The following is a 26,801-nucleotide window of genomic DNA, read 5'->3' as shown; positions in this document are numbered from 1 at the left end:
TTTAAGCAAGGTTACCATGGGAACTGGCTGATCTTCCTGAAAGTGAAGTTTTAAAGTGATGATATTTCCTAGTTTTATCCGGCAGTCTCTTTTTATGAACTTGTGTTCTGTTCCCACACACAGTGACAAGGCGTGCAGAACAAATCTGTCTGCTTCTTGATCATCGAAATCGCTTCCTATTACATTCTAACTCCAAACATTTCATTGGCAGGAAATGTGTTGTGTACTTATTGCTCAACCAGGAAAATCAATGGATATGGAATCTATTTTGTATATATATCTATCCATCTCCCTCCCTCCCTCTCTCCATAGTGTTGAAGCTGGGCCCAGAGGCCTTTAAGTTTGACAGTGGTCTTGAAGCAGTGGCGGTGCGTCAGAATGAGAAATACTACATCCTGAGGCCAGAGGTCATCGAGACCTACTGGTACATGTGGAGGTTCACCCACGACCCCAAGTACAGGCAGTGGGGCTGGGAGGCAGCACAGGTGAGCCACTGGAAAATCACTCACTAGCAATTACTACTACCATATGTGACCGACCGGCTTGATCCAGTCTTATATAGCAAAATTTGAAATGGTGTTTTTTACATTGAATAAAAGTAGAGACTCAGAGCTAGAAAATGAAATAGCATACACTACAGTTGAGGAACACTGGTAAAGTCATTCTGCTTTGGAAGTTGATTAACTTGTAACCTCACTTTTGAGCAAATGGTCCTTGAATATTTTGGTTAATCTACTGGAATGCTCTTCTTTGTCTTCACCCATTCAGAATCGTTCACACCCTCTTAAGCCTTATCCCCACCCATCTCTTTAAGGATTCACATGTGAGGCCATGTACTAAACAACCAAAGATTTCAAGACTAAAGACTGGTTTATACTACATCTATCGACAGTTGTCGCAGTGACATCATGAACATTCTATTGTCTTCCAACATCAAACTTGTCGTTATGAAAAAGAATGAACACAAAAACTACAGGCTGCATGACATCAGCAGCCTGGTGGTCCAAAACAGCATAACTAGTGTATTTTAACACCAATAAACCATCACACCTCCTCCTTCGTGCTTCACGGTGGGAACCACACATGCGGAGATCATCTGTTCACCTACTCCGCATCTCACAAAGACACAGCGGTTGGAACCAAAAATCTCGATTTTGAACTCAGACCAAAGGACAGATTTCCACTGGTCTAATGTCCATTGCTCGTGTTTCTTGGCCCAAGCAAGTCTCTTCTTATTATTGGTCCTTTAGGAGTTGTTTCTTTGCAGCAATTCGACCATGAATGCCTAATTCACGCAGTCTCCTCTGAACAGTTGATGTTGAGATGTTACTTGAACTCTGTGAAGCATTTATTTGGGCTGCAATTTCTGAGGCTGGTAACTCTAATGAACTTATCCTCTGCAGCAGAGGTAACTCTGGGTCTTCCTTTTCTTGTGGCGGTCCTCATGAGAGCCAGTTTCATCATAGCACTTGATGGTTTTTGCGACTGCACTTGAAGGAACTTTCAAAGTTCTTTACATTTTCCAGATTGACTGACCTTCATGTCTTAAAGTAATGATGGACTGTCGTTTCTCTTTGCTTATTTGAGCTGTTCTTGACATAATATGGACTTGGTCTTTTACCAAATAGGGCTATCTTCTGTATACCAACCCTATCTTGTCACAACACAACTGATTGGCTCAAACGCATGAAGAAGGAAAGAAATTCCACAAATTAACTTTTAACAACACAAACCTGTTAATTTAAATGCATTCCAGGTGACTACCTCATGTAGCTGGTTGAGTGTGCAAAGCTGTCATCAAGGCAAAGGGTGGCTACTTTGAAGAATCTCAAATCTATTTTGATTTGTTTTACACTTTTTTAGGTTATTACATTATTTCATAGTTTTTATGTCTTCACTATTCTTCTACAATGTAGAAAATTGTTTTTAAAAAATAAGAAAAACCCTTGAATGAGTAGGTGTGCACAAACTTTTGACTAGTACTGGATTTCAGTCTAGCAAACCAGGCAACTAAAAGCAACTTTCTAAACAATTTTTTGGTTAGTTTCTAGCTTGTTAGCTAGCTAGCTAATGTTAAGTGAGCTGGCTAGCCAGTTCAAATAATGACCATATCATATAGCTGACAATGTCTTCACTTTAGCTCATTTGTCTTCATTATTACAGGAAAATAAACTCACAACAAGATCATTATTTACAAGTTAATGGCGAGCCAATTATAGAAACTAACTTACGGTTGTGAGTGTGATGTAATAAAAGCAGGGCGTTCTTATGTAGAATTTTAGAACTTGGACACTGTCTCATTGGCCTAACGTTATATCCTAACTTGACTTTAGTGCAGGTCACGTTCCTTCACATTACCATCTCTGGTAAACACATACTATATCAAATAAAATCAAAGTTAACTTGTCACATGCACAGGATACAGAAGGTGTAGTGAAATGGTTACTTGCACAGTGGAGTCTTTTGTTTAGAGATGTAGCTAGCTAGCTAGCTAAACCATAATCCCACCGCATAACGTTACTACCCTGCATGAATCTGCAGGTAGCTAACCAACCAGGTTCAATGTTAGCTAGCTAGCTAACATTAGGCTATAAATAGCAATGCAAATGGCTCTGAGATTCAAATAATATTACTACACAGATTATACACGTGACGTTAGCTAGCGAGCCAGTCAGCTAAAGTTAGCTAGCGAGCCAGCAGGCTAAGCAGAAACTTAGTCTAGCTAGCTACATTTTCAGATATTCTGTCTTACCCATATATATGGATGGACACTTCTCCCTCTCTGTCACGGATGCCATGGTTGCCCTTAGTTTGAAGATGTAATCTGGAGACAGGTGTTTTATATAACAGCCTTCTGTGTGTTCTCTTTTCGACTCCCTCTTCATATTTGCAATCAAACAGCAGAATTTTCTCCATCTCTTTTGCTATTGTACTCTACTGCCACCGGGTATTCCACTGATTTGAAAACTCGATCCTCCAGAAAGTGGAGAGCAACACTTTTGCAGTTCTCCTACGTGATATCTTTCAAAAAAGCCGCGTTAGAAAGGATTACCTACACATACTGACCAGCTCATGTTATAGACAGACGCATGCTACATGGCAGACCAATCCAAACTCATCGTCTTTTTCTGTGGCTAAATCAACTAGACTCGAAATGTAACAATTGTATTTGTATTTACAGATGGCATACAAGTTTGTTATTAAGGCACATGAAAGTTCACATGTTCCAGAAGGCCTTTCTAGCCAAAAAAACACCTTTTGATTTAAAAAAAAATCTTACGTTCAAATGCCTCTCCTGTGAGGTAGTCACGTGCAACATACGCCTAGTTTCCTGAAACGAGTCACATGTTTCCATTATGCGTTTACCTATCCATCCATGCCCAATCCCTTATGAACCCGTAACACCTAGCAGTACCTTCTCTGCTTGTCAGACGACTCAAACTGAATACTTCCGCTGCTCTATGTTCGCTACATACTTCAGTCTGAGACTGCCATCGTTGAAGTCGTTTGTGGTAATGTCAAAATTAGGGGTGTTGTACAAACAAAAGTTAACAGCAACTGGATCATCTCTAACCAATCAGAGTAATCCAAGCCAATGACACATTTTGAAAAGGCCACTTTACCCACGTGTGTTCTGGCTCTGGCCCAACCCATCGGTTTCTAGGACCAATCATAATGGTTAGAATGTGTTTGTGTTCTAGAACTTGTCGGGGAGATACTCAGATCCAGACTAATTGCAGAGAAGAAACTAACGTCCGTGGGCCTGGCGTAACGTTTGGCCAGAGCAAGGAGTTTGGGTAGCCAGGCAACTTCTCTGCATCAGTGTAGATCTGAAAGAATTGGATAAGTGCGTCGACCCATTGCAACTGTAAAAGGAGAGCGGATCAGTGTGTGATCACACAACAGACTAATGCTACTTGAGAAAGGAGCATTTACTGTTCTCATCTTTTTTCTCTCTCAGTTATCATCCTGTTTTTGTCATATCTGTTCCCTACTGAGGCTTTTATTTTCAAAGGTCAGATTGAAACACTCTTCTGCCTCCTTTCTCTCAATCCTCCTCTCAACCACTTTCACTCTGCTCTCTAGGTCTCTCTTTCTCTGGCTTCCCTCCACTCCCCCTCTCCCCCTCCTTGCCACCACTCACCCATCGCATCTCTCTCCCTCTTTTCTTCTGTCCCTCTTTCTTCCCTTCTCCTTATCTCCTCCTTTTCCTCCTCTCTCTATCTATTCCTGTGTGTGGAGTGTGTGCGCTGCCCTCTGGCTTTTGGTAATGTGTGTTTGTGTTGGTGCTCTTGAGAGCTGTTGTGGGTCTGAATGCAGCCTCCCTCAGCCTGAGTGATTGAGTGGAGATAGAGGGAGTGCACTTCTTAATTCTTCCACTACTGCTCCTCTGTACCACACACTCCTCTTCCTTCGCTCTCCTCCTCTCTCTTACTCTTTCATTTTCACTTGCTCTCATTTTCTATTTGCTCTGTCTCTCTTTCTGCCTTCTTCTTTCTCTCTTTTGAACAGAACCTTAGCTTTGCTTTTCTTTGTGTCTATGGCACTCTCTCCCTCGCGCTCTGTTGCTTTCACCCTCTGTCATGCCCCTTTCTCTCCTTCTCTACCTCTCATAAAAAGCACCAGACAGGTTCTACACAGATTTTGATCTCCCTACCTTTCTCTTGTGCTACACTCTGCTCCTGGACGATCAGCTCATGTTTGATCACACACACACACACACACACACACACACACACACACACACATTTTCCGTAAGTACATGGAGTAGAAAACCTGGGCATGCCCCCTGGGATTTTTTGTTGTTGCAGAATGAGCTCTATTTTGGTGGCCTCTAGTACCTTCTAATGCCTTGATTCCATCCAAAATACACAGTTAAATTATTGAATACTTTACCTCCCAGATTGGTAATATTGCGTAGAAAGACATGACTTTACAATTAAAATTACTGAAAATGTATGAATTCAGTGTTTTAGTTTTGCATATTGTTGTGGCATAGGCCTATATAATCAGGACTATTTTCTCAGTAAGATAAACTTTTTTAACATTAAACCTCTCTTCTCTTTAGATTAAAGTCATATTTACAGTTTTGCTGCAAGATATAAATTGCCACATTGATGTTTGTTATTCAAATTATGCTCTGTGGACACTTAGGGTAAAGAAACCAATGTGTAATTTTGTAATTTGGGTGAATTATCCCTTTAACAGTTTGGCCTGTCAATCAATCACTGTGGGTAGGGTTGTCAGAGGAGGGGGCAGGATGTTTGTGAGTCACAGAGTTGGTAGGGTTTCAGACCTGTCAATCAAACACTGTGGGTGGGAATTTGAAGGAAGGCAGTAGATTAGTAATCTAGTCAGAAAAACGAGTCTAATCTACTAGCGGTGTAACGGTGCAGGTATATGTACCAAACTGTTTGGTATGGGGACCTCGGTTCGGTCCACACACTGAGCCCAAAATAATACAATACATAAATGTTAGAATAATTTGCATGTGTTAGAATATTGACTAAAGTGTTCCGTTGTGAAATGTTTGAGAATCATGAGAAGATAAAACCAAGATGTGGGTAGATCTGTTAGTATTGTAATACTATGATGTTATATCCTTTAGTAGGGATGTAAACAGAGTGAAGTTGTAGAGTAGATAATAGAAAATCATTAGAGGGTTTCAAACCAAGAGGGTCCCAACGGGGGAGGGGAGGTGAAAGCCTTGAAGTATGTGACAACATTTATTGTTCTTTGTGGTTAGTTTGTTTGAGCAGGGAGTGGTCTAAAGATAGGAATGTGTGTGTGTATGTTAAAAGGACTGGGTCCTCATTTTAGACTTTAGAGCTCTCATGAATAAAGATCTGTGAACCTTTTTTTATAAAATCTGAGACTTTGCCCAGTTATTAGTGAACCCAGGGTCTTACAAACCTCGGTGAATTGGTTAAAGATTAAATGCATTATTGGAATTGAAAATTCCCTTAACAAATATTTACAAAATAAAAACACTACACCTATATGCTATGTATTCGCTGCCTTATAGGCCTATGCCTCTTGAGTAAATCTGGGATGATGAAAAAAATAAAAAATAATTCTGCCTATTCCGTTAAAACAACTCGAGTCTATGCACATGTTGTAATCAAAATTCTAATCTTATTTGGTGCATTTCAAACTGTCCTTTTGTGAGGCGCAACCAGGAACTAGTTCTGTACGATGGCGAGTGGTGGATAAACCAGAATTGGAGGATCCTCCATCATTGTTTAAATCTCCAATTTGGGAACATTTTGGCTTCCAACTAGATTACAACGGCGATGGACAGAGTTGTGGATAAAACGTTAACATTATGTCTCCACACTCAACGAGAATAGCCTATGCAGCTGCCAACACCTCAAATATTTTGACACATTTACACTAACATCACCCCAGTATACTGGAGCAAGATGGAAATGCAAAGAAACAACACCACAACATCGCCTCTCCTCTGCATTTAAGCAGCCTTAGGCAACTGATTCTAACCAGGGCAAAGAAATTATGAAAGCGATAGGTAGGCTATCTTTATATATACAGTACCGATCAAACGTTTGGACACACCTACTCATTCAAGGGTTTTTCTTTATTTGTACTATTTTCTACATTGTAGAATAATAGTGAAGACATCAAAACTATGAAATAACACGCATAGAATCATGTAGTAACCAAAAAAGTGTTTAACAAATCAAATATATATTTTGATTCTTCGAAGTAGCCACCCTTTGCCTTGATGACAGCGTTGCACACTCTTGGCATTCTCTCAACCAGCTTCACCTGGAATGCTTTTCCAACAGTCTTGAAGGAGTTCCCACATATTCTAAGCACTTGTCGGCTTTTTCTTCACTCTGCGGTCCATCTCAATTGGGTTGAGGTCGGGTGATTGTGGAGGTCGGGTGATTGTGGAGGTCGGGTGATTGTGGAGGTCGGGTGATTGTGGAGGTCGGGTGATTGTGGAGGTCGGGTGATTGTGGAGGTCGGGTGATTGTGGTCTGAATACTTTCCGTGTGTGTGTATATATATATATATATATATATATATATATATATATATATATATTAGTCAGCAGCAGGTCACAGTGAAATCAATATCAGGCACTGAGCAGGCTGTTTCTGAGTGGGTGGGGAGGGTGAGGGCTGGAGAGTGAGTAGTGGGGAGGGCCGGAGGGGTTGGGTTTGTGTTGAGAGCACTAGTTGAGAGAGCTCTGCAGGGGGCTGCTAAGTCTCGTGAGTGCGAGGGGAGAGCAGCACAAGCACACATCGTGACAACTTTTTACCAGTTGTAGGTAGGCTATTTAGATTGTCATTATAGAGACATCTATTTCCAACCATTTTTCTATAAAACATATTAATGCATTAGAACTGATGCACATCAAGAAATGACGGAGACAAAGCACTGGAAACCTACTTTAGGTGCACTAGAGCACTTTAGATATATTTGCTTGGGGGTGGTTTTAAGTAAAAGGTATTCTAATGTCGACTTTGATTATGGCAAACCATATCAAGCGAAGGGTTTTACGCATGCTCAGTTCTTGGGTCTCGAGCTCTGCGTGAGAGGAAATTTGAAATGAAAAGTTATGGATATCCCTCGTGTGCTTCTGTTATGGGGGGAAAGTCCACAATGAAACTGACATTAAATGTGGAGAATGATACATTTGCATCTGTTGGCTATCAAGTAGCCTATTAATTTCTTTGCCATTGTAGGCTTCTGTAGCCTACCATTTGATACACTAAATATGTTGAAATTACAATATCGCTGGAGTCGTTGCATATCAGTTTGTGCCACTTGTGTAGGCTACCTGTAACTGGCAAGTGGATTTAATAAATAGCCTAGAACTTCTGTTTATTGTTGTTGAAGCCTTGTCTTAGTATGCTATTATTAATGGCCATGTTTAGTTAATTAAATTGGAAGTTATCAATTGTGATCATGGTCACAGCTCTATCACAAATGTATCATTCTCCACATTTAATGTCAGTTTCGTTGTGGACTTTTCCCTGAAAAGAGATTTAGGCCTATCAGGGGCTATTTAAGCTACCTGCATCTAGCTCAGAAAAGTTGAATTACAATCATAAACCCAGATTGTAGTCAGTAGCCTATGCCTTTTGAAATGACAAGTCAATCTTGCAAATAGGCCATTTATAATGGTTTTAGTCTTGATATCTGGCACATAATAACAGCACAATTGCCAGAAAATAGGCTAACATTTGTCAGTGTTTCTTGAACAGATATTTCGAGATCCTCTGTCCAACTTTAATCACTCAAACTATCCTATCGGATTTATTTATAGTTATGCAAATGCACAAACATTTTATTTACAATCATTGGAGAGTTTAATAAGGGCAAATATATATTTTCTCTTGCTACATATTCAAATTCCTTTAACCAGTGGTGTATTGTACTTAAGAAAAAATACTTTTTGGTACTACTTACGTAGTTTTTTGGGTTATCTGTACTTTACTATGTATATTTTTGTCAACTTTGACTTTTACTTCACTACATTCCTAAAGAAAATAATGTACTTTTTACTCCATACATTTTCCCTGACACCTAAAAGTACTCGTTACATTTTGAATGCTTAGCAGGACATGAAAATGGTCCAATTCACACACTTATCAAGAGAACATCCCTGGTCATCCTTACTGCCTCTGATCGGGCGGACTCACTAAACACACATGCTTCATTTGTAAATGATGTCTGAGTGCTGGAGTGTGCCTCTGGCTTGCCGTAAATGAAATAAAAACAAGAAAATGGTGCCATCTGGTTTGCTTAATATAAGGAATTTGATATGATTTGTAATTTGACTTTTGATGTTTAAGTATATTTTTGCTATTACATTTACTTTTGATACTTAAGTATATTTAAAACCAATACTTTTAGACTTTTTTACTCAGTAGAATTTTAAATTGGTGACTTTCACTTTTACTTGAGTCATTTTCTATTAAGGTATCTTTACTTTTACTCAAGATTGACAATTGGGTACTTTTTTCACCACTGCCTTTAACCTCACGTTAAGCTCGCAATAATTTATATTTTTATGGAAAACCGAATTTTGCCTCTACGTCATTACAAGCTAGGATGATATTCCCTCGATAATGTTATGGAAAAATGGTTTATTGGATAAATGTGGCAACTCCTTGCTTGCTGCGCACCCCAAAAAATTGGGCTAGTTTTCAGGCTTTGTGGACAGGTTTTGAATGGTCATTGGACTAGAAATTTCAGCTAGACCTGGCAACCCTGCTGACAAGTCACTTTAGCGGTCACTGGGAAGTCTCAACATGGGCTTTGAATCTTAGGAAAGTAAAAACAATATGTTTGGACATATAACTAGATTTATGAATAGCAAAGGGATATAGGAGATTGACTTTATTAAGTCAGTTTGACACCTTTTGTAAACTGGTCAACACTGCTGTTCGGTCATCAATCAAACCACAGTAAATAGCCGATGTGCACCGGCTCCGCAGCTGGCTATAGCATAAGCCTATGAAACATATGAAAGAAAATAAATGAATGTGCCACAGAACAATAATTATGTTGATTTCATCTCATCTTTACCACTTACATGGAATAAGTAAATTCACTCACAGGAGACGATGAAGAAGCATTATGCTCACCTTCTTCTGTGAAAAGAAATTTGATTGCAGCCAACCACAGCGCACAAAAATAAGAGGTACCGGGAGGTGGGACAGACAGCAGACTGACCAACCAGCATTGTTTCCTTGTCATCCCTCACTTTGTGACTGACAGGCGCATGTCTTATCAAATCAAAAGTGTATTTGTCACATGCACCGAATACAACAAGTTTAGACCTTACATTGAGATGCTTACTTACAAGCTCTTAACCAACAAAGCAGTTTTAAGAAACATAAATGTTAAGTAAAAATAGATAAGTAAAAAAAACTATAATAATTAAAGAGCAGCAGTAAAATAACAGTAGCGGGGCTATATACTGGGGGTACAGAGTCGATGTGCGGGGGCACCGGTTAGTCGAGATAATATGTACATGTAGGTAGAGTTAAAGTGATTATGCTTAGATAATAAACCGAGAGTAAGCCGTGTAAAAGAGGGGGGCAATGCAAATGGTCTGGGTAGCCATTTGATTAGCTGTTCAGGAGTCCTATGGCTTGGGGGTAGAAGCTGTTAAGAAGCCTTTTAGACCTAGACTTGAAGCTCCGGTACCGCTTCCCGTGCGGTAGTTGAGAGTAGCTGGAGTATTTGACAATTTTTAGGGCCTTCCTCTAACAACGCCTGTTATAGAGGTCCTGGATGGCAGGAAGCTTGGCCCCAGTGATGTACTGGGCCGTACGCACTACCCTCTGTAGTGCCTTGCGGTCAGAGGCCGAGCAGTTGCTATACCAGGCAGTGATGCAACCCGTCAGGATGCTCTCGATGGTGCAGCTTTGGAACTTTTTGAGGATCTGAGGACCCATGCAAAATCTTTTCAGTCTCCTGAGGGGGAATAGGCTTTGTTGTGCCCTCTTCACGACTGTCTTGGTGTGTTTGGACCATGAGTTTGGTGATGTGAACACCAAGGAACTTGAAGCTCTCAACCTGCTCCACTACAGCCCCGTCGATGAGAATGGGGGCGTGCTCTGTCCTCCTTTTCCTGTAGTTTACAATCATCTCCTTTGTTTTGATCACGTTGAGGGAGAGGTTATCTTGGCACCACACGGCCAGGTCTCTGACCTCCTCCCTATAGTCTGTCTCGTTGTTGGTGATCAGGCCTACCACTGTTGTGTCATCGGCAAACTTGATGATGGTGTTGGAGTCGTACCTGGCCATGCAGTCATGAGTGAACAGGGAGTACAGGAGGGGACTGAGCACGCACCCCTGAGGGGCCCCCGTGTTGAGGATCAGTGCAGCGGATGTGTTGTTACCTACCCTTACCACCTGGGGGCGGCCCATCAGGAAGTCCAGAATCCAGTTGCAGAGGGAGGTGTTTAATCCCAGGGTCCTTAGCTTAGTGATCACTAGAAGATGCATATTGTTCGTTCTAGCAGGAGACACCTATGTGGACTTTTATGACTAGCGAATGAAACCGTGAAACGTAAATGAAAAGAAGCCTAGTTCATTTATGAAATGAAAAAAGTAGTCGGATGACAATTAGTCTGTTATCGGCTGTCTAGCCGACAGACGGCGCTCATGGAAAACACTGACGCACACACATACACACATACTCTTTTACCTTAGACTCTGGGTAGTAGCTCCTAGGCACCTTACCTTTCTAATTCCTAAACTTGACCATTAGTGAAATAAAATCTTAGATCAGTGTCTAGGGGCTCCTTCATCCAACTTCCTATGAGCGTGTGTGAGTCATTTGTTTTGAGGTTAGTTGTGCCCAGCTGTTGTAGTGCACAGCCCTCAGAAATGAGCCCAGCAGAGAGAAGCTGTATACACACACACACACACACACACACATAGCCTTCTTCTCCAGGTAGAAGAGAAACCGACACAAACAATGCTTTATTAGCCCAGATGGTACTAGGAGTGGAGTCTAGTTCAGGTGTGCGTGTATGGATGGATAATTTTGGTGTGTGTGTGTATAGGTGGTCTAGCCCAGTCCTGAAGTACAGATGGAGGTCTGGGACGCTGCAGTGTGTCTTCAGGACACACACATCGGATGCAGTGTTCCATGAAAAATATAAGAGTTCCAACCAATGTTCCTTCGAAGATGCGCGCGGGTGCGCAGCTCCCCTGAAGCACAAGATTAAACTTCACTCAACGTGGGAACTGTGGGAATTGTGATCGAATCAACGCAATATTAGCCACTTTCACTGCAACATACAAACAAAACTAACGATGCAAGAGATTTTGTTGTAGGCAGAACGCATCAGAGTAGGATTCTATTGCATTGCCAGGCACGACTCTACACAGACCGGTAGGCCTATATGCAAATAGACCATTGCCACATATGGATATGTGCCATTCACTTTGAACTGGACTGTGTTTACAGCATGAGCGGTCGTGAGTAGATGTGCTTGTTTTGAGATCAAAGCGAGAGCTGCATGTAGTGACTTGTGCACATTTGTTAATATGCTTTACTAGTTAGTGAGTTATTAGTCCAGTTATAGCTCATTTGTAGTCAGCAATAGGGGAGATTTGCTTCCTACAAGAGCACACAGCGTTAACATTTCTAGCCATCTTTGAAAAGCAAGTCAGGTAAAGAGCTTTTTTTTGTCTTGAAGGGGCAGTGTTGAATTTTGAGACGGTCTTGAATAAGCTAAGTAGCCAATAGGCAGAGGGTAGCATCATTTGTCTCATTCTCTGTAATAATAGTATGGGAATAATAATGCATTTTATTTTGTAAAGTGGTTTCTTGCATCAAAAATCGGCCAGCTCCTTGTCTGAAGGACAAGTGGATAAACAGGTTAATGGCATGTTTTTTTCAATTGAAATGTAGGCCTACATTGAACACCACACATTTGCTGCTGCTGTAGGCTCAATGATAGAACAGCTACTTCAATGTAAAAATGTTATAGGATGCATTTTCTCCATTGTTTTGAATGGTAGGCCTACATTATCATTTAATAGCCACAGTAGCCTACTTGATCACTGTTAAAACTAACTCAAAGCAGTACAGCCTGTGTTCACAGTAAACACGCGCCGGAAGTTACAGAGTATTTTCACAACGCTCAAGTTTGCGCTCAGCAGACCTGAAAGTTGCTCAGTAATTAAAAACATTTGTGGGAACATTGGTTCCTACTCTTTCAGAGGGATTCTGCTGACAGCTACTGACTAATAGAGGGACATTTAATAGAGAACGAGACAAGGACAGATTCAGAGTGAGAGAGAGGAGCAAACTCATCGTACTCTGTTTTGATCCACCATATTTTACACTTCCTTGAATTAAGTGATAAGACGCAGCGGCGTGAAGAACAAGAGATTAAAAAGAAGATCGATAAAATCTGTCTGGCCACTTTAAAATAGAAATACCCGGTGCCTTGTAAAATCACAGCGCGTAATGCTTTGACTGAGGTCACAGACCCAGACATTAACTTAAAATCTAAATTAAAGGCATTGATTATATAGACTGGCATGGTGATGGATAGAAAATGTCTCCTCCAACCTTCCCTTAAACAAAAAACGGCAATGGAATAAACATCTACCCATATCCTGACTTAACTCTTTAAACTTGTGCTATTGGCCTATATGGGTAGGATTAAATTGAAATGTTTCTTACAGAAGAAATATGAAAGGCATATGCATAATCATGGTAGCAATTAAAAGGGAGCAGTTTGGATATTATGGAAAAAAATATTAGAATAAAGGTGGACACAACCGTTCACCTGACACAATCCTAACATTACACTGTTGATTGGATGTGCTTTTTACATTTACTGTACTTTTCGCCCCATTTGTTGACAATGAAATCTGTAAATACTCTGGATACATTCGTAAAATGATAGGGGCAGGTGAAACATTTTTTATTTAAAATTGGATTTCACCTTTATTTAATTTAACCAGGTAGGCCAGTTGAGAACAAGTTCTCATTTACAAATGCGACCTGGCCAAGATAAAGCAAAGCAGTGCAGATGATGATGTGCAAGTAGAAATACTGGGGTGCAAAAGAGCAAGAGGATAAGTAACAATATGGGGATGAGGTAGTTGGGTGTGATATCTACAGATTGGCTGTGTACAGGTACAGTGATCGGTAAGCTGCTCTGACAGCTGATGCTTAAAGTTAGAGAGGGAGATATAAGACTCCAGCTTCAGTGATTTTTGTAATTCGTTCCAGTCATTGGCAGCAGAGAACTGGAAGGAAAGGCGGTGAAATATACCTTCTGGAGCGCTTGCTACGGGTGGGTGTTGCTATGGTGACCAGTGAGCTGAGATAAGGCAGGGCTTTACCTAGAAAAGACTTATAGATGACCTGGAGCCAGTGGGTTTGGCGACGAATATGTAGTGAAGGCCAGCCAACAAGAGCATACAGGTCGCAGTGGTGGGTAGTATATGGGGCTTTGGTAACCAAACGGATGGCACTGGGTAGAGTGTTGGAGGCTATATTGTAAATGACATCTCCGAAGTCAAGGATCGGTAGGATAGTCAGTTTTACGAGGGTATGTTTGGCAGCATGAGTGAAGGAGGCTTTGTTGCGAAATTCGGAAGCCGATTCTAGATTTAAATTTGGATTGGAGATGCTTAATGTGAGTCTGGAAAGAGAGTTTACAGTCTAGAAACGTAGGTATTTGTAGTTGTCCACATATTCTAAGTCAGAACCGTCCAGAGTAGTGATGCTTGTCGGGCAGGAGGGTGCAGGCAGCAATCGGTTGAAGAGCATGCACTTAATTTTACTAGCATTTAAAAGCAGTTGGAGGCCACGGAAGGAGTGTTGTAGGGCATTGAAGCTCGTTTGGAGGTTTGTTAGCACAGTGTCCAAAGAAGGGCCAAATGTATACAGAATGGTGTTGTCTGCGTAGAGGTGGATCAGAGAATCACCAGCAGGAAGAGCGACATCATTGATATATACAGAGAAAAGAGTCGGCCCGAAAATTTAACCCTGTAGCACCCCCATAGAGACTGCCAGAGGTACGCACAACAGGCCCTCCGATTTGACACACTGAACTCTGTCTGAGAAGTAGTTGGTGAACCAGGCGAGGCAGTCATTTGAGAAGCCAAGGCTTTTGAATCTGCCGATAAGAATGCGGTGATTGACAGCCTTGGCCAGGTTGATGAAGACGGCTGCACAGTACTCTTTTATCGATGGCGGTTATGATATCGTTTAGGACCTTGAGCGTGGCTGAGGTGCACCCATGACCAGCTCGGAAACCAGATTGCATAGTGGAGAAGGTACGGTTGGATTCGAAATGGTCGATGATCTGTTTGTTAGCTTGGCTTTCGAAGATTTTAGAAAGGCAGGGCAGGATGGATATAGGTCTATAACAGTTTGGGTCTAGAGTGTCTCCCCCTTTTGAAGAGGGGGATGACCGCGGCAGCTTTCCAATTTTTGGGGATCTCAGACGATAGGAAAGAAAGGTTGAATAGGCTAGTAATAGGGGTTTCAACAATTTTGGCGGATAATTTTAGAAAGAGAAGGTCCAGATTGTCTAGCCCAGGTGATTTGTAGGGATCCAGATTTTGCAGCTCCTTCAGAACATCAGCTGTCTGGATTTGGGTGAAGGAGAAGCGTGGGTGGGGCTTGGGCATGTTGCTGCAGGGGGTGCTGAGATTTTGGCTGGGGTAGGAGTAGCCTGGTGGAAAGCATGGCCAGCCGTAGAAAAATGCTTATTGAAATGATCGATTATCGTAGATTTATCGGTGATGACAGTGTTTCCTATCCTCAGTGCAGTGGGCAGCTGGGAGGAGGTGCTCTTATTCTCCATGGACTTTACAGTGTCCCAAAACTTAATGGAATTACTGCTACAGGATGCAAATTTCTGTAGCAATATGCTGACTGAGTATAATGGTTCCTGACTTCCCTGAAAAGTTGCATATCGCGGGGGCTATACGATGCTAATGCAGAACGCCACAGGATGTTTTTGTGCTGGTCAAGAGCAGTCAAGTCTGGGGTGAACTAAGGCTATATCTGTTCTTCGTTCTACATGTTTTGAATGGGGCATGCTTATTTAAGATGGTGAGGAAAGCACTTTTAAAGAGTAACCAAGCATCCTCTACTGACGGAATGAGGTCAATATCCTTCCAGGATATCCGGGCCAGGTCGATTAGAAAGGCCTGCTCGCTGAAGTGTTTTAGGGAGCGTTTGACAGTGATGAGGGGTGGTCGTTTGACCGCGGACCCATGCAATGAGGTAGTGATCGCTAAGATCCTGGTTGAAGACAGCAGAGGCGTATTTAGTGGGCAAGTTGGTCAAGATGATATCTAAGAGGGTGCCCATGGTTACGGATTTAGGGTTGTACCTGGTAGGTTCCTTGATAATTTGTGTGAGATTGAGGGCATCTAGCTTAGATTCTAGGACGGCCGGGGTGTTAAGCATGTCCCAGTTTAGGTCACTTAACAGTATGAACTCTGAAGATAGATGGGGGCAATCAATTCACATATGGTGTCCAGGTCACAACTGGGGGCTGAAGGGGGTCTATAACAAGCGGCAACGGTGAGAGACTTTTTAAAAGTAGATGCTCGAATTGTTTGGGCACAGACCTGGATAGTATGACAGAACGCTGCAGGCTATCTCTGCAGTAGATTGCAACTCCACCCCCTTTGGCAGTTCTATCTTGTCGAAAAATGTTATAGTTAGCGCATGGGAATTTCAGGATTTTTGGTGGCCTTCCTAAGCCAGGATTCAGACACGGCTAGGACATCCGGGTTGGCCGAGTGTGCTAAAGCAGTGAATAAAACAAACTTAGGGAGGAGACTTCTAATGTTAACATGCACGAAACCAAGGCTTTTACGGTTACGGAAGTCAACAAATGAGAGCGCCTGGGGAATGGGAGTGGTGCTGGGGGCAGCGTGGGTTAACCTCTACATCACCAGAAGAACAGAGTAGGATAAGGGTTCGGCTTAAAGCTATAGGAACTGGTCATCTAGTGCATTCGGAACAGAGAGTAAAAGGAGCAGATTTCTGGGCGCGGAAGAATAGATTCAAGGCATAATGTACAGACAAGGGTATGGTAAGATGTGAGTACAGTGGATGTAAACCTAGGCATTGAGTGACGATGAGAGAGGTTTTGTCTCTAGAGACATTTAAACCAGGTGATGTCATCGCATGTGTGGGGGGGTGGAACAAAAGGGCTAGCTAAGGCATATTGAGCAGGGCTGGAGGATCTACAGTGAAATAAGACAGTCACTAACCAAAACAGCAATAGACAAGGCATATTGACATTAGGGAGAGGCATGTGTAGCCGAGTGATCATAGGGTCCAGTGAGTAGCTAGGCGAGCTGGAGATACGGCAATTCAGACAACTAGCAGGCCGGAGCTAGCAGGATAGCAGATGGGCCTCCTGGGGACGTCGCAACGGAAGAGCCTTTTATGTCGGCAGACCAGTCGTGATGGATCGGCGGGGCTCCGTGTCAGCAGTAAAAGGGTCCAGGCCAATTGGCAAAATAGGTATTGTAGCCCAAGAATTGGCTGATGGACCTCTTCAGCTAGCTGGGAGATGGGCTTAGCTCCAGGCTAGCTCCAGGCTAACTGGTGCTTGCTTCGGGACAGAGATGTTAGCCAGGAGTAGCCACTCGGATAGCAGCTAGCTAGCTGCAATGATCTGGTGTAAAGGTTCAGAGCTTGCGGTGGGAATTCGGAGATATGGTAGAGAAAAATCAGTCCGATATGCTCTGGGGTTATATTGCGCTGTGCAGACTGGCAGGTATTGACCGGGTTGAGGCTGGCTGATGTCCTAGTTAATGGTGACCGCTAGCTGTGGCTAACTGACTACTAGCTAGTAGCTAGTTAGCTGGCTTGCTTCTGATGGGGGTTCCGGTTCTAAAGTGTAGAAAATAGCAGATCCGTACCACATTGGGTGAGGCGGGTTGCAGGAGAGTTTGTTCAGTCCGTAGAAGGAAATTGAAATAAAAAATATATACGAAGAAAACGATATGTACACGGGATGGGACAAGACAAAACAGACGTCTGACTGCTACGCCATCTTGGAACATAAGACCGAGTTTGAGTCAGTGGACTAACTGGTGTCTCCAAGTGGCCACACACCTGTCCAAAGTGGGCACAGTTCCTAAGTCATTTCATTGCACTTTTATGACTCAAAGAAGAGTACAGTCTTTGTGTTTTCACAAGGCAATTCAGAGAAATTGTAGTTTTGGTGCCCATAGAAAGGAGTCAACAGTGCATTCAGGTACATGTTCCACAGCTAATTTTCTTCACAATAGACAAACATTAGGCTCATTCTGTTCAGAACAACCCAGGGTATGACGCCATGTTATCTTTTAACTGTGCATCAAACATAGCGATCATAAACGTTGACACTGTTTCTGACATAAGTTTTATGGTTTTATGATATGGAAATGTGAAATGCACATTTGGACCCATGAGTTCATGGCTTGCTTATATGACATCAAAGCGGTATTTATTATAAAAAAATCTAAATACATAGTCATCTTAATTTACAGCGTTTCCCTCACTCAGACAACAAAACATGTGCAAATGCTGCCCAATTAGCTGCAGGGATGGGGGCAACTTCTTGTCGTGTGCGGTGCTCAAGTTCAGAACGTTTGTCAGTCAAAACCCATACAGCGCTGTGAAGCACAGAGCCTGATGTAATTTATAGCATGTTACTGTACAGCCATTGTGTTCCAATTTAGGCACTTATCAGTGCCAAATCTGCCATTTTTAACCCATATATAGGTTAGAGTGTAAAGGGCTAATGTATGGTGATTAACAGTGCTGCTCTCTGTCACCCCCTCCAGGCTATAGATAAGTACTGCAGGGTCAGCGGGGGGTTCTCCGGGGTCAAGGACGTCTACTCATCCAACCCAACCTACGACGATGTTCAGCAGAGCTTCTTCCTGGCCGAGACGCTCAAGTAAGTCCTCAGCCATTTTGAATCAAGACTGCCCACCCAATAGCTCTCGGGTTGGCCAGCCCCTGTTCTAGGGTGATATTACACTGGTTGTTGTTTTAGGATGAGGTGGAGTGGATGGGGCAGGTCCCCTGTGTCCTGTTCATTCACTTCCAATTAGTTTGAGATGGGGATGCACTGGAACTGTGTGCTCTACTACCCTCTGCTGGTGACTGTTTATTGCTGTTCACATTGTCTCACCTGTACCATACAAATAGCACTGATGAACAGAATACAGCAGCTGAATATTGTCTGCTCTCTCCCTCCTCCTTGTCTTTCTACCTCGCCCTCCCTCTATCTTGTCCAGGTATCTGTACCTGTTGTTCTCCAGTGATGACCTGATGCCTTTGGAGAGCTGGGTGTTCAACACGGAGGCCCACCCTCTGCCGGTACTGCACCTGGCCAACCTCACCCTCCCAGGGAGCCAGGCCCAGCGGTAGAGACCAAGGGTCCTCCAGGGGACCAATGCCTCCCTGCCTCCATCTCTCCCTCTCACTACTACAGACTGCAGAAGGAGAGAGCTCAGACCATTGTAGAGTGGAGGGGACTGGAACAATAGCCTCTCTCTCGCTCCCTTTCTTATTCTTTAATTCTCTCGCTCTCACTTTCTATAGCTCTCTCTGGCTCTCTGCTGATCAGAAGGACGGTGGGTGCGTTCAGCTTTTGTGGTTGCCCTCGTAATGTGACTTTTTTGTCAGGAGGCTTGATTTGTTTTGACCAAACTGTCTCATAACGGACGCACACAGGGGCGAGAGAGGGTGTATGGAGTCTGAACGAACAAACAGACAGACTCTTCTCTGAAGGGATATGTAGATCCCAGACAGAGTCAGACTGACAGTAAAACTGAAGACTATGCGATCAGTGGGGTTTGTTGATTATTTTTTTCTTTCATTCTATCTTTTGGACGCTGATTGGCGGGGACACAACAATGTGACCCTCTTGGTCCGTCTGCCATTTTCTGTTTACTGTCTTGACCTGGAACTGTATCAGTGTTGCTTTGTGGATAGGAGCAACGGCTTAATGCGTCCCCCTCTGGCACCTTTCTAAAGTGGGCCGGTGAAATGGAATTGATATCCCTTGCGTTCTCTATGCTACATTCTGCCATTTCTGTTCTTTCTCTCTGTTTATCATTCTCTCTTTCCATCTCTCATCATTAGCAGGTGACATACTGTAGCTTAGCCTGGCCTCAAATCATTTTGTTGCTGCTATTCAACCGATGCTGCTTCTCTCTCTCCTCTCAACCTTGTCTTATCACTCCATTCCACCTCCATCTTCTCTTTCTTGTCATATTTCTTCACTTCTCCAGTCACTCCTCTCGCCTGGTCAATTTCTGTTCCTGTCTTTCCATAAATCACTAACACTCCACAGGCAAATTGGACAGGTCTTGATTTGGCCGTGATTCTTGTCTGCTGATAAAATGGCCCCCGTGGATAAATTGTTATGCACTTTGTTGTTTGGATTACCGAGAGGGAAAAGGGAGTGGAGTTACAGCACTGTAGGAGCTGAAGACACAAAGCCCTCCATTTATTATCTCTGTGTCTTTGACTCCTTTTTACTGACATGGAGCCATATTGTTGCTCTAACACTACTATAGCCTGGAGTTTTTCCTGTTCAGGAACAACTCCCCACCCTACTGATAGGGTTCTACCTAAACATATTATGACTTGGGCTCCATCACCTGTGCAGTGAGTATGTTGAATGTTATGCCATTCATTCTCTATGGGCTGTGTTCTTAATGGACCTTTTGTGTTTCATATGAATGTTGTTTCTGCAACAGTAGATGGAACAGAAGGAACTCTGCTGTGTTCAGTGAGGAATCTGTGATTGGTGCATTGGAGTGGATGGGGATATACTTTAGGTTTAGGAAACTGAAGGTAACACTGGGAAATAGAAATGTACCCTGGAAGAAATACCATTTTTGTTGGAAGTATCAATTCATTTAAAGCCTTATCAAGTGTTGCTATGTGTGATGCCTTTGGCCAATACTTTTTTTATTTATTTTTATTTTAAAAAATGTTATTCATACACAAGCTCATACACCACAAGCTCATACACCACAAGCTCATACACCAGTCTGCTAGAAACCCAGCTGTCGCTCTAGCAAACCCATGATGATGAAGGAATAGTGATGATGATAATGTTGGGGTTGGGCTGATTACAGAACCACTCACCTTGCCAATCCATAAAGCCATACTATATTTGTGTTGCTGCTTAGCTAATTGGTTGGTTTCAGTCACAATTTCTCATGTCTTGAATGAGTACCACCTCCTGTACAACACTTGTCTCACTCTATTCCTTTTTCCTCTGTCACACCCTTTCTACTCATTCCTATCCCTCCAGCTTCTATTCCTCTCTTTCTCCCCTGCTATTGCTCCCTCTGTCCCCATCTGTCAGCAGCTCAGTGTCTCCCTCCTCGTGGTGGTGGCAGTAGCAGCAGCCTACTGGTGTAGAATGGTATGAAGTATGTTTATCACCTCCACCTCACTCTCTGACATCCTCACTCTGACATCATCACTGCTTCCTGTCTGAGGAGAAAGCCCAGGCGTTCTTTGGCACTGTCAGTCGCCGGGAGGATGTTGATTTTGAAAAAAGTGTTCCGTATTTGTATTTTTACTGAACAAAAAAAGACCTGTAAATATGTTTAAAATGAGACAATAAAGATGTTATGAAAAGTGAACAGAATAACTAAAATGGTGTCTTGGTAATGTGTGTTTCCTGTTGTTCACTCTGTTTCCTTATCTAATGCATTTACTTGCAGGATTTAGCTTGCGGTGCTCAGCACCTTTTTACTATACCTTTTTATAGAATGTTTATAGAAGGTGAAGTCATCTTCTCTTTCAGCTCCTGACCTGAGGGGGGCAGTCTTGCTTAATATCCAAAATACAAACATCAATTCAACAGCTAGTAAGGCTTAACAATAACGTTTCATTGATTTTAAGATTCTATTCGAGACTTTGAACACCCAAACTGTGATCGGACACTTGGCAGGGATGATTTGTGTTATAATCCCAGTATCTAAAGACTAAAGTTTACTGTGCTGTCCCTCATATGTGGTACTGCCTGGGATGGGAATTACCGGAATTGCAAAGAGAACTCCTGCGCACTTTATCTTTGCATGTGTCGTTGATTGTCTGTTTACGTTTCAATCTAGGACCTTTATGCCCCAGTCAGTCTGCTGTGCCCTGCTCTCCATAATGTTATCTGAGTATGAAGCCGTTAACAGTTACAGGGAGCAGCAGGTCATAGTCCTGGCATGGAGCTTCTGCCCACAACACCACAGCATGGCACACTACGCTCTCTCCCTGTCATAACGCTGTTAATAGAAGACAAAACAGCATGTCAGTGCAGAGATATTCTTTTTTCACAGTTTTGTTTTTTGTTTCTGTTCATCTAAGTGATTTGATCAGTTCAGTAATGTTTCTTCCATCTGTCCAAATTGGGATGGCGGCCTCTCCTGCTCGCATCCACCCCTCATTTCTCAGTCTGTCATCAGTTGGCGTGACAATGGGCTGACAGGTCAGGATGGATAGGCAGAGAGCAGGGCCTGACCCTTGGACATCCATCTGACCTGAGGAGAACCCTTGTGTCATATGGTTTCCAGATAACGATCTTCAGACGTACAGGCCGCATCTTAATAGTCTAAAATGGTTTCCTCTTCATCTGCACGGATCTGAAAGCACAGGATAGGTGAAAGCACTCTGGTGTTTGCATACTGGTGATTTTCTTCCACCTGTCCAGGTCTTTCAGATCACTGCAGTTCAAGGAAAATAGATAAATAGAAGAAACAAGCCACTTGAGATGCACTGATGTACTGGTCCAGATGGCCAGAAAGAGAACTGGCAATAATGCAGCATAGCAAAACACATGAGTAAATTTAAGCCTTGTCTGTTTCTAGAAAGCCTTTCAATTACATTATAAGGATATATCTGACTGTGCTCTTGTAGAAGGGACTAGTTGGATGTGGGTAATAAAGAAGCTTAGGAAAATATTTGGGCATAGATTTCTATCGCTGGTTATGTGTGCACTGGTTGCTCCTCTAAATGTCATTATTAGTTGACTTCAAAAGTTGATGTTGTCTATGAACTGGCAAAATGTCCTGTTCCTGTTGGCTCATTCATCTGCACACACCCTGGAGTGGAACAGAGTTGAGTGTATATGTGTGTGTAGAGGAACAGGACAGGTGTGTCGAAGATGCAACTCTGCCAAGGTTACAGTGATCTGAATGGGTAAATACAGACTTGATGTCCCAAGCAAATAACTCTTTCACTTTTCACATACACAGTACCAAGGATTCGAGGCTCTTAGCTAGACAATGAAGCCTTGAAATAATGATGAAGATCCCTACTATCCCGGCCCTTATGGAGTGGCAGCACAAGAGCTGATTTCCGTACCTTTGGAATATTTCTTGGTAACAATGTTAAATAAAAAATGTGGGTTATTGAGCCAACAATAATGGGCGCTGCACGCGTAAGCAGACTAGGATCCAATTGGTCGGCCCCTGTGGATTTCTTGTCTATTGCTAGCACAGCATCCAGGACTTATTTTTATGTAAATAGCCTAAAAGAAAAGCTTAGACTATAATTTCTCTGATCATTCAGCACGTTTCCCCTATCATTATCCAGCCCAATATCATTGTGAATAGACTTAGAAGCATTTCACTGTAAGGTCTACACCTGTTGTATTCGGCGCATGTGACAAATAAAATTTGACTTGATTTGAAGTTATTTCAAAGAGATAGCCCGCTGAAATAAAATGGTGATTAAATGCATCAATGATATCATTTTTTTCCGTAATGAGGTCAGTGTCTGAATTAATTTGTCGTGGCAGAGAGGAGGAAGTAGAACCCTTCAGGGATCAGGGATAGCTGAAATACAATCCAAGGTCACAAAAATAAAGATAATGTCAAAAAGCCTGTTCACTGAAGTTCCTCTGTGATGACACGAGGCTTAGATTTTTGTATTCTCACATCTCTAACACAAACATCTGGGCAATGGTCACTCATGTCATGGGCAAATACACCAGCAGAAACTGGTGTATTCGTTAAAATAAGATCAATCAGATTTGACTTTGAAGGATCTCTAGGGTTGGGCCGTGTAGGCTTAGTCACCAGCTGGGTTAGATTTAGATCATTACACATGTTTTTTAGATTGTCTGAAGCCTGCATTTCCCAATCATAATTTAGGTCACCCAGGATAAATTCTGATTTAGTAAAAGAAGACAAACTAGTTAACTCCTAGAGTGCACCAAGGTTAGCTGAGGGAAGACAGTAGACCCCTATAACAGTTATGGTACATTTTTCCCCAGACAAAGTCTTAAAGATAGTAGCTCAAATTCTTTGTCAAGGGAAATGGATTTCAGTAAAGAGACAGAGAAATATTTTTGTATAAAAATGGCCATTCCACCACCTCTACCCTGTCTGTCAGCTCTGAACACATGATAACCCTCAATATTAATATCAGAGTACAGAATGATTCAAGCTTCAGTCAATACCAGAATAGCCAGATTTGTCTACATAGCCCAGATCTTGATGTAATCCAGTTTAGGAAGTAAGCTCCTAATGTTCAGATGAATCAACCAATTTTTTTTACGATTTTTAAAGTCACATGGAAACTCCAACTCAAACAAGCTACGTTCAATAGGTGGTTGCAGGCCCTGTCTGATGATTGATATAGTTGGTATGGCTATAAGATTGCATAGAACTGCACCATTTGGTCTATCCTTATTAGCAATAGAGGAAGGATAAGAAATTGGAATTACTTTTCCAAGGTTATCACCATAGGGCCTGAGGCCGCAGCCAATGTCAAAATTAGGAACACTCAGAGTAACCAATGATGGAATGATATAAACTGACTTACATGGGCTATCATGCAACAGCCCAAGCCCTCTCCGTGCTTTGAAACCGAGGGGATATTCAAGTTTAAGGAATTCATATTTGAACTAAAAGCACTGTGTGAGCAGACCACAGTGGGCTTCTCTTTTGAGCTAACAACAGGATATCTAAGGGTGCAGTTCAAACGAATGGGTACAAGGTTACAACTGACAACACCCCTGGCAGTATAGACAACAGTACGACGATAACACTTAGAGTGGATGGGAGATATTACCTGAGTAGGACATGGTCTGTCTCTGAGCCAATATCTTAACGCAGCCTTGAAATATGAAGAGAGGGTCCAGGCTCCTAGATGGTTTGGGTGGAGTCCATCATCTCTGTAGAGCATCTTTTGTTTCCAAAAAGTGTCTAAATTGTCAATAAAAGTTATGCCAATAGAGTGGCAGTAGTCTTTAAGCCAGATATGATGTGCTAAGAGCCTGCTGAACCTTTTGCAGCCGCAACCCATTGACCCCTTTCATTCTAATATTGTGTGTTTGGGGCATCTAAGCCCTGAACGCTGCCTATCAGGGCAGCCGTGTCTCCAAGTCTGTGTGCCACCCCCAAGACCACAGCCAATCACATGCAAGCAACTAACAAGACTACCTAGCTAACTAGCTAGCTCAAAAAACTAGCCAAGTTAGCTGCATTGTTCCTTGCATGCGATTGGCTGTAAGGGCGGCACACAGCCTGGGAGACAGTGCTGTCAGGCATCATTCAGGGCTTAAATGCCCCGCATACACTTTAGATGATGTTTCAATACACCCAGTCACTACAAAGACACAGGTGTCCTTCCTAACTCAGTTGCCAGGGAGAGGAAGGAAACCGCACAGGGATTTCAACATGAGGCCAATGGTGACTTTAAAACTGTTCCAGAGTTTATTGGCTGTGATAGGAGAAAATTTAGGATGGATCAAGAACATTGTAGTTACTGCACAATAATAACCCAATTGACAGAGTGAAAATAAGGAAGCTTGTACAGAATAAAAATATTCCAAAAATATGCTATGCAAATAAGCATTTTGTCCTGAATATAAAGTGTTACGTTTGTGGCAAATCCAATACAACACATTACTGAGTATCACTCTGCATATTTTCAAGCATAGTGGTGGCTGCATAATTTTATGGATATGCCTGTAATTGTTAAAACCTCTCTGGGATAGGTGGGACGCTAGCGGGACACACTATTCAACAGCCAGTGAAATAGCATGGCGCGAAATACAAAACAGCAAAAATCTCTTAATTTAATTTTCTCAAACAATCAACTATTTTACACCATTTTAAAGATACGACTCTCGTTAATCTAACCACATTGTCCGATTTCAAAAAGGCTTTACTGCGAAAGCATAAAATTACATTATGTTGGGACATAAACTTCACAAGAAAAACCACACAGCCATTTTCCGAGCAAAGACATGCATCACAAAAACCAAAAGTACAGCTAAAATATTCACTAACCTTTGATGATCTTCATCAGATGGCACTCATAGGACTTCATGTTATAAAATACATGTATGTTTTGCTCGATAAAGTTCATATTTATATCCAAAAACAGCATTTTACATTGGCGCGTGATGTTCAGAAAATGTATTCCCACCAAAACCCCTGGTGAATGAGCACATCAATTTACAAAAATACTCATCATAAACGTTGATAAAATTTACAACAGTTATTGAAAGAATTATAAATATACTTCTCCTTAATGCAACTGCTGTGTCAGATTTTAAAATAGCTTTACGGAGAAAGCACATTTTTCAATATTCTGAGTACAGACCTCAGCCATCAAAGCAAGCTATACAGATACCCGTCAAGTTCTGGGATCAACTAAACTCAGAATTAGTATTATAAATATTCTCTTATCTTTGCTGATCTTCGTCAGAATGCACTCCGAGGACTCCTACTTCCACAAGAAATGTTTGTTTTGTTCGAAATACTCCATATTTATGTCCAAATTCCTCCGTTTTGTTCGTGCGTTCAGTTCACTATCCAAAGGCATAACGCGCGAGCGTAAATCAGGACACGAAAAGTCAAAATGTTCCATTACCGGTCGTAGAAACATGTCAAACGTTTTTTACAATCAATCCTTAGGGTCTTTTTAACATAAATGTTGATAATATTCCAACCGGACAATAGCGTATTCATTCAAGAAGAAAAAGAAGGCACGGTGCACTCACAGGCTCGCTCGCGCATACCCAAGCCCTTTGTCCATAGGCAGTCCACTCATTGACTGAGCTACTATTCTCTGCCGTGTAACAGGAGAAGGAGGAAACAAGTTTCTAAAGGCTGTTGACAGCCTTAGGAAGTGCAACGTGACCCCACAGACACTGTAGTTTCGATAGGGATTCAAAAGAAGAACTACAATTCTCAGATTTCCCACTTCCTGGTTGGATTTTTCTCCAGTTTTTGCCTGCCATATGAGTTCTGTTATACTCACAGACATCATTCAAACAGTTTTAGAAACT

The 26,801-nt window shown here is 42.2% G+C and overlaps 1 protein-coding gene across 1 annotated transcript in view; it reads left to right on the top strand.

The window, feature by feature from the left end:
• Positions 1-21,161, top strand: part of LOC115155774 (mannosyl-oligosaccharide 1,2-alpha-mannosidase IB) — a 145,725-nt gene extending 124,564 nt beyond the window's left edge. Inside the window, exons 13-15 of the mRNA XM_029702713.1 lie at positions 313-485; positions 18,319-18,434; positions 18,778-21,161. Coding sequence (XP_029558573.1) covers positions 313-485; positions 18,319-18,434; positions 18,778-18,910 — 422 coding nt within the window. The 3' untranslated portion in view covers positions 18,911-21,161. The remainder of the gene's footprint in view (positions 1-312; positions 486-18,318; positions 18,435-18,777) is intronic.
• Positions 21,162-26,801: the final 5,640 nt, after the last annotated feature.

Source organism: Salmo trutta, chromosome 20 (assembly GCF_901001165.1).
Source record: "Salmo trutta chromosome 20, fSalTru1.1, whole genome shotgun sequence".
Lineage (NCBI taxonomy): Eukaryota > Metazoa > Chordata > Actinopteri > Salmoniformes > Salmonidae > Salmo > Salmo trutta.
The sequence above is the reverse complement of the archived record's forward strand: the minus strand, read 5'-3'. Positions and strand labels throughout refer to the sequence as shown.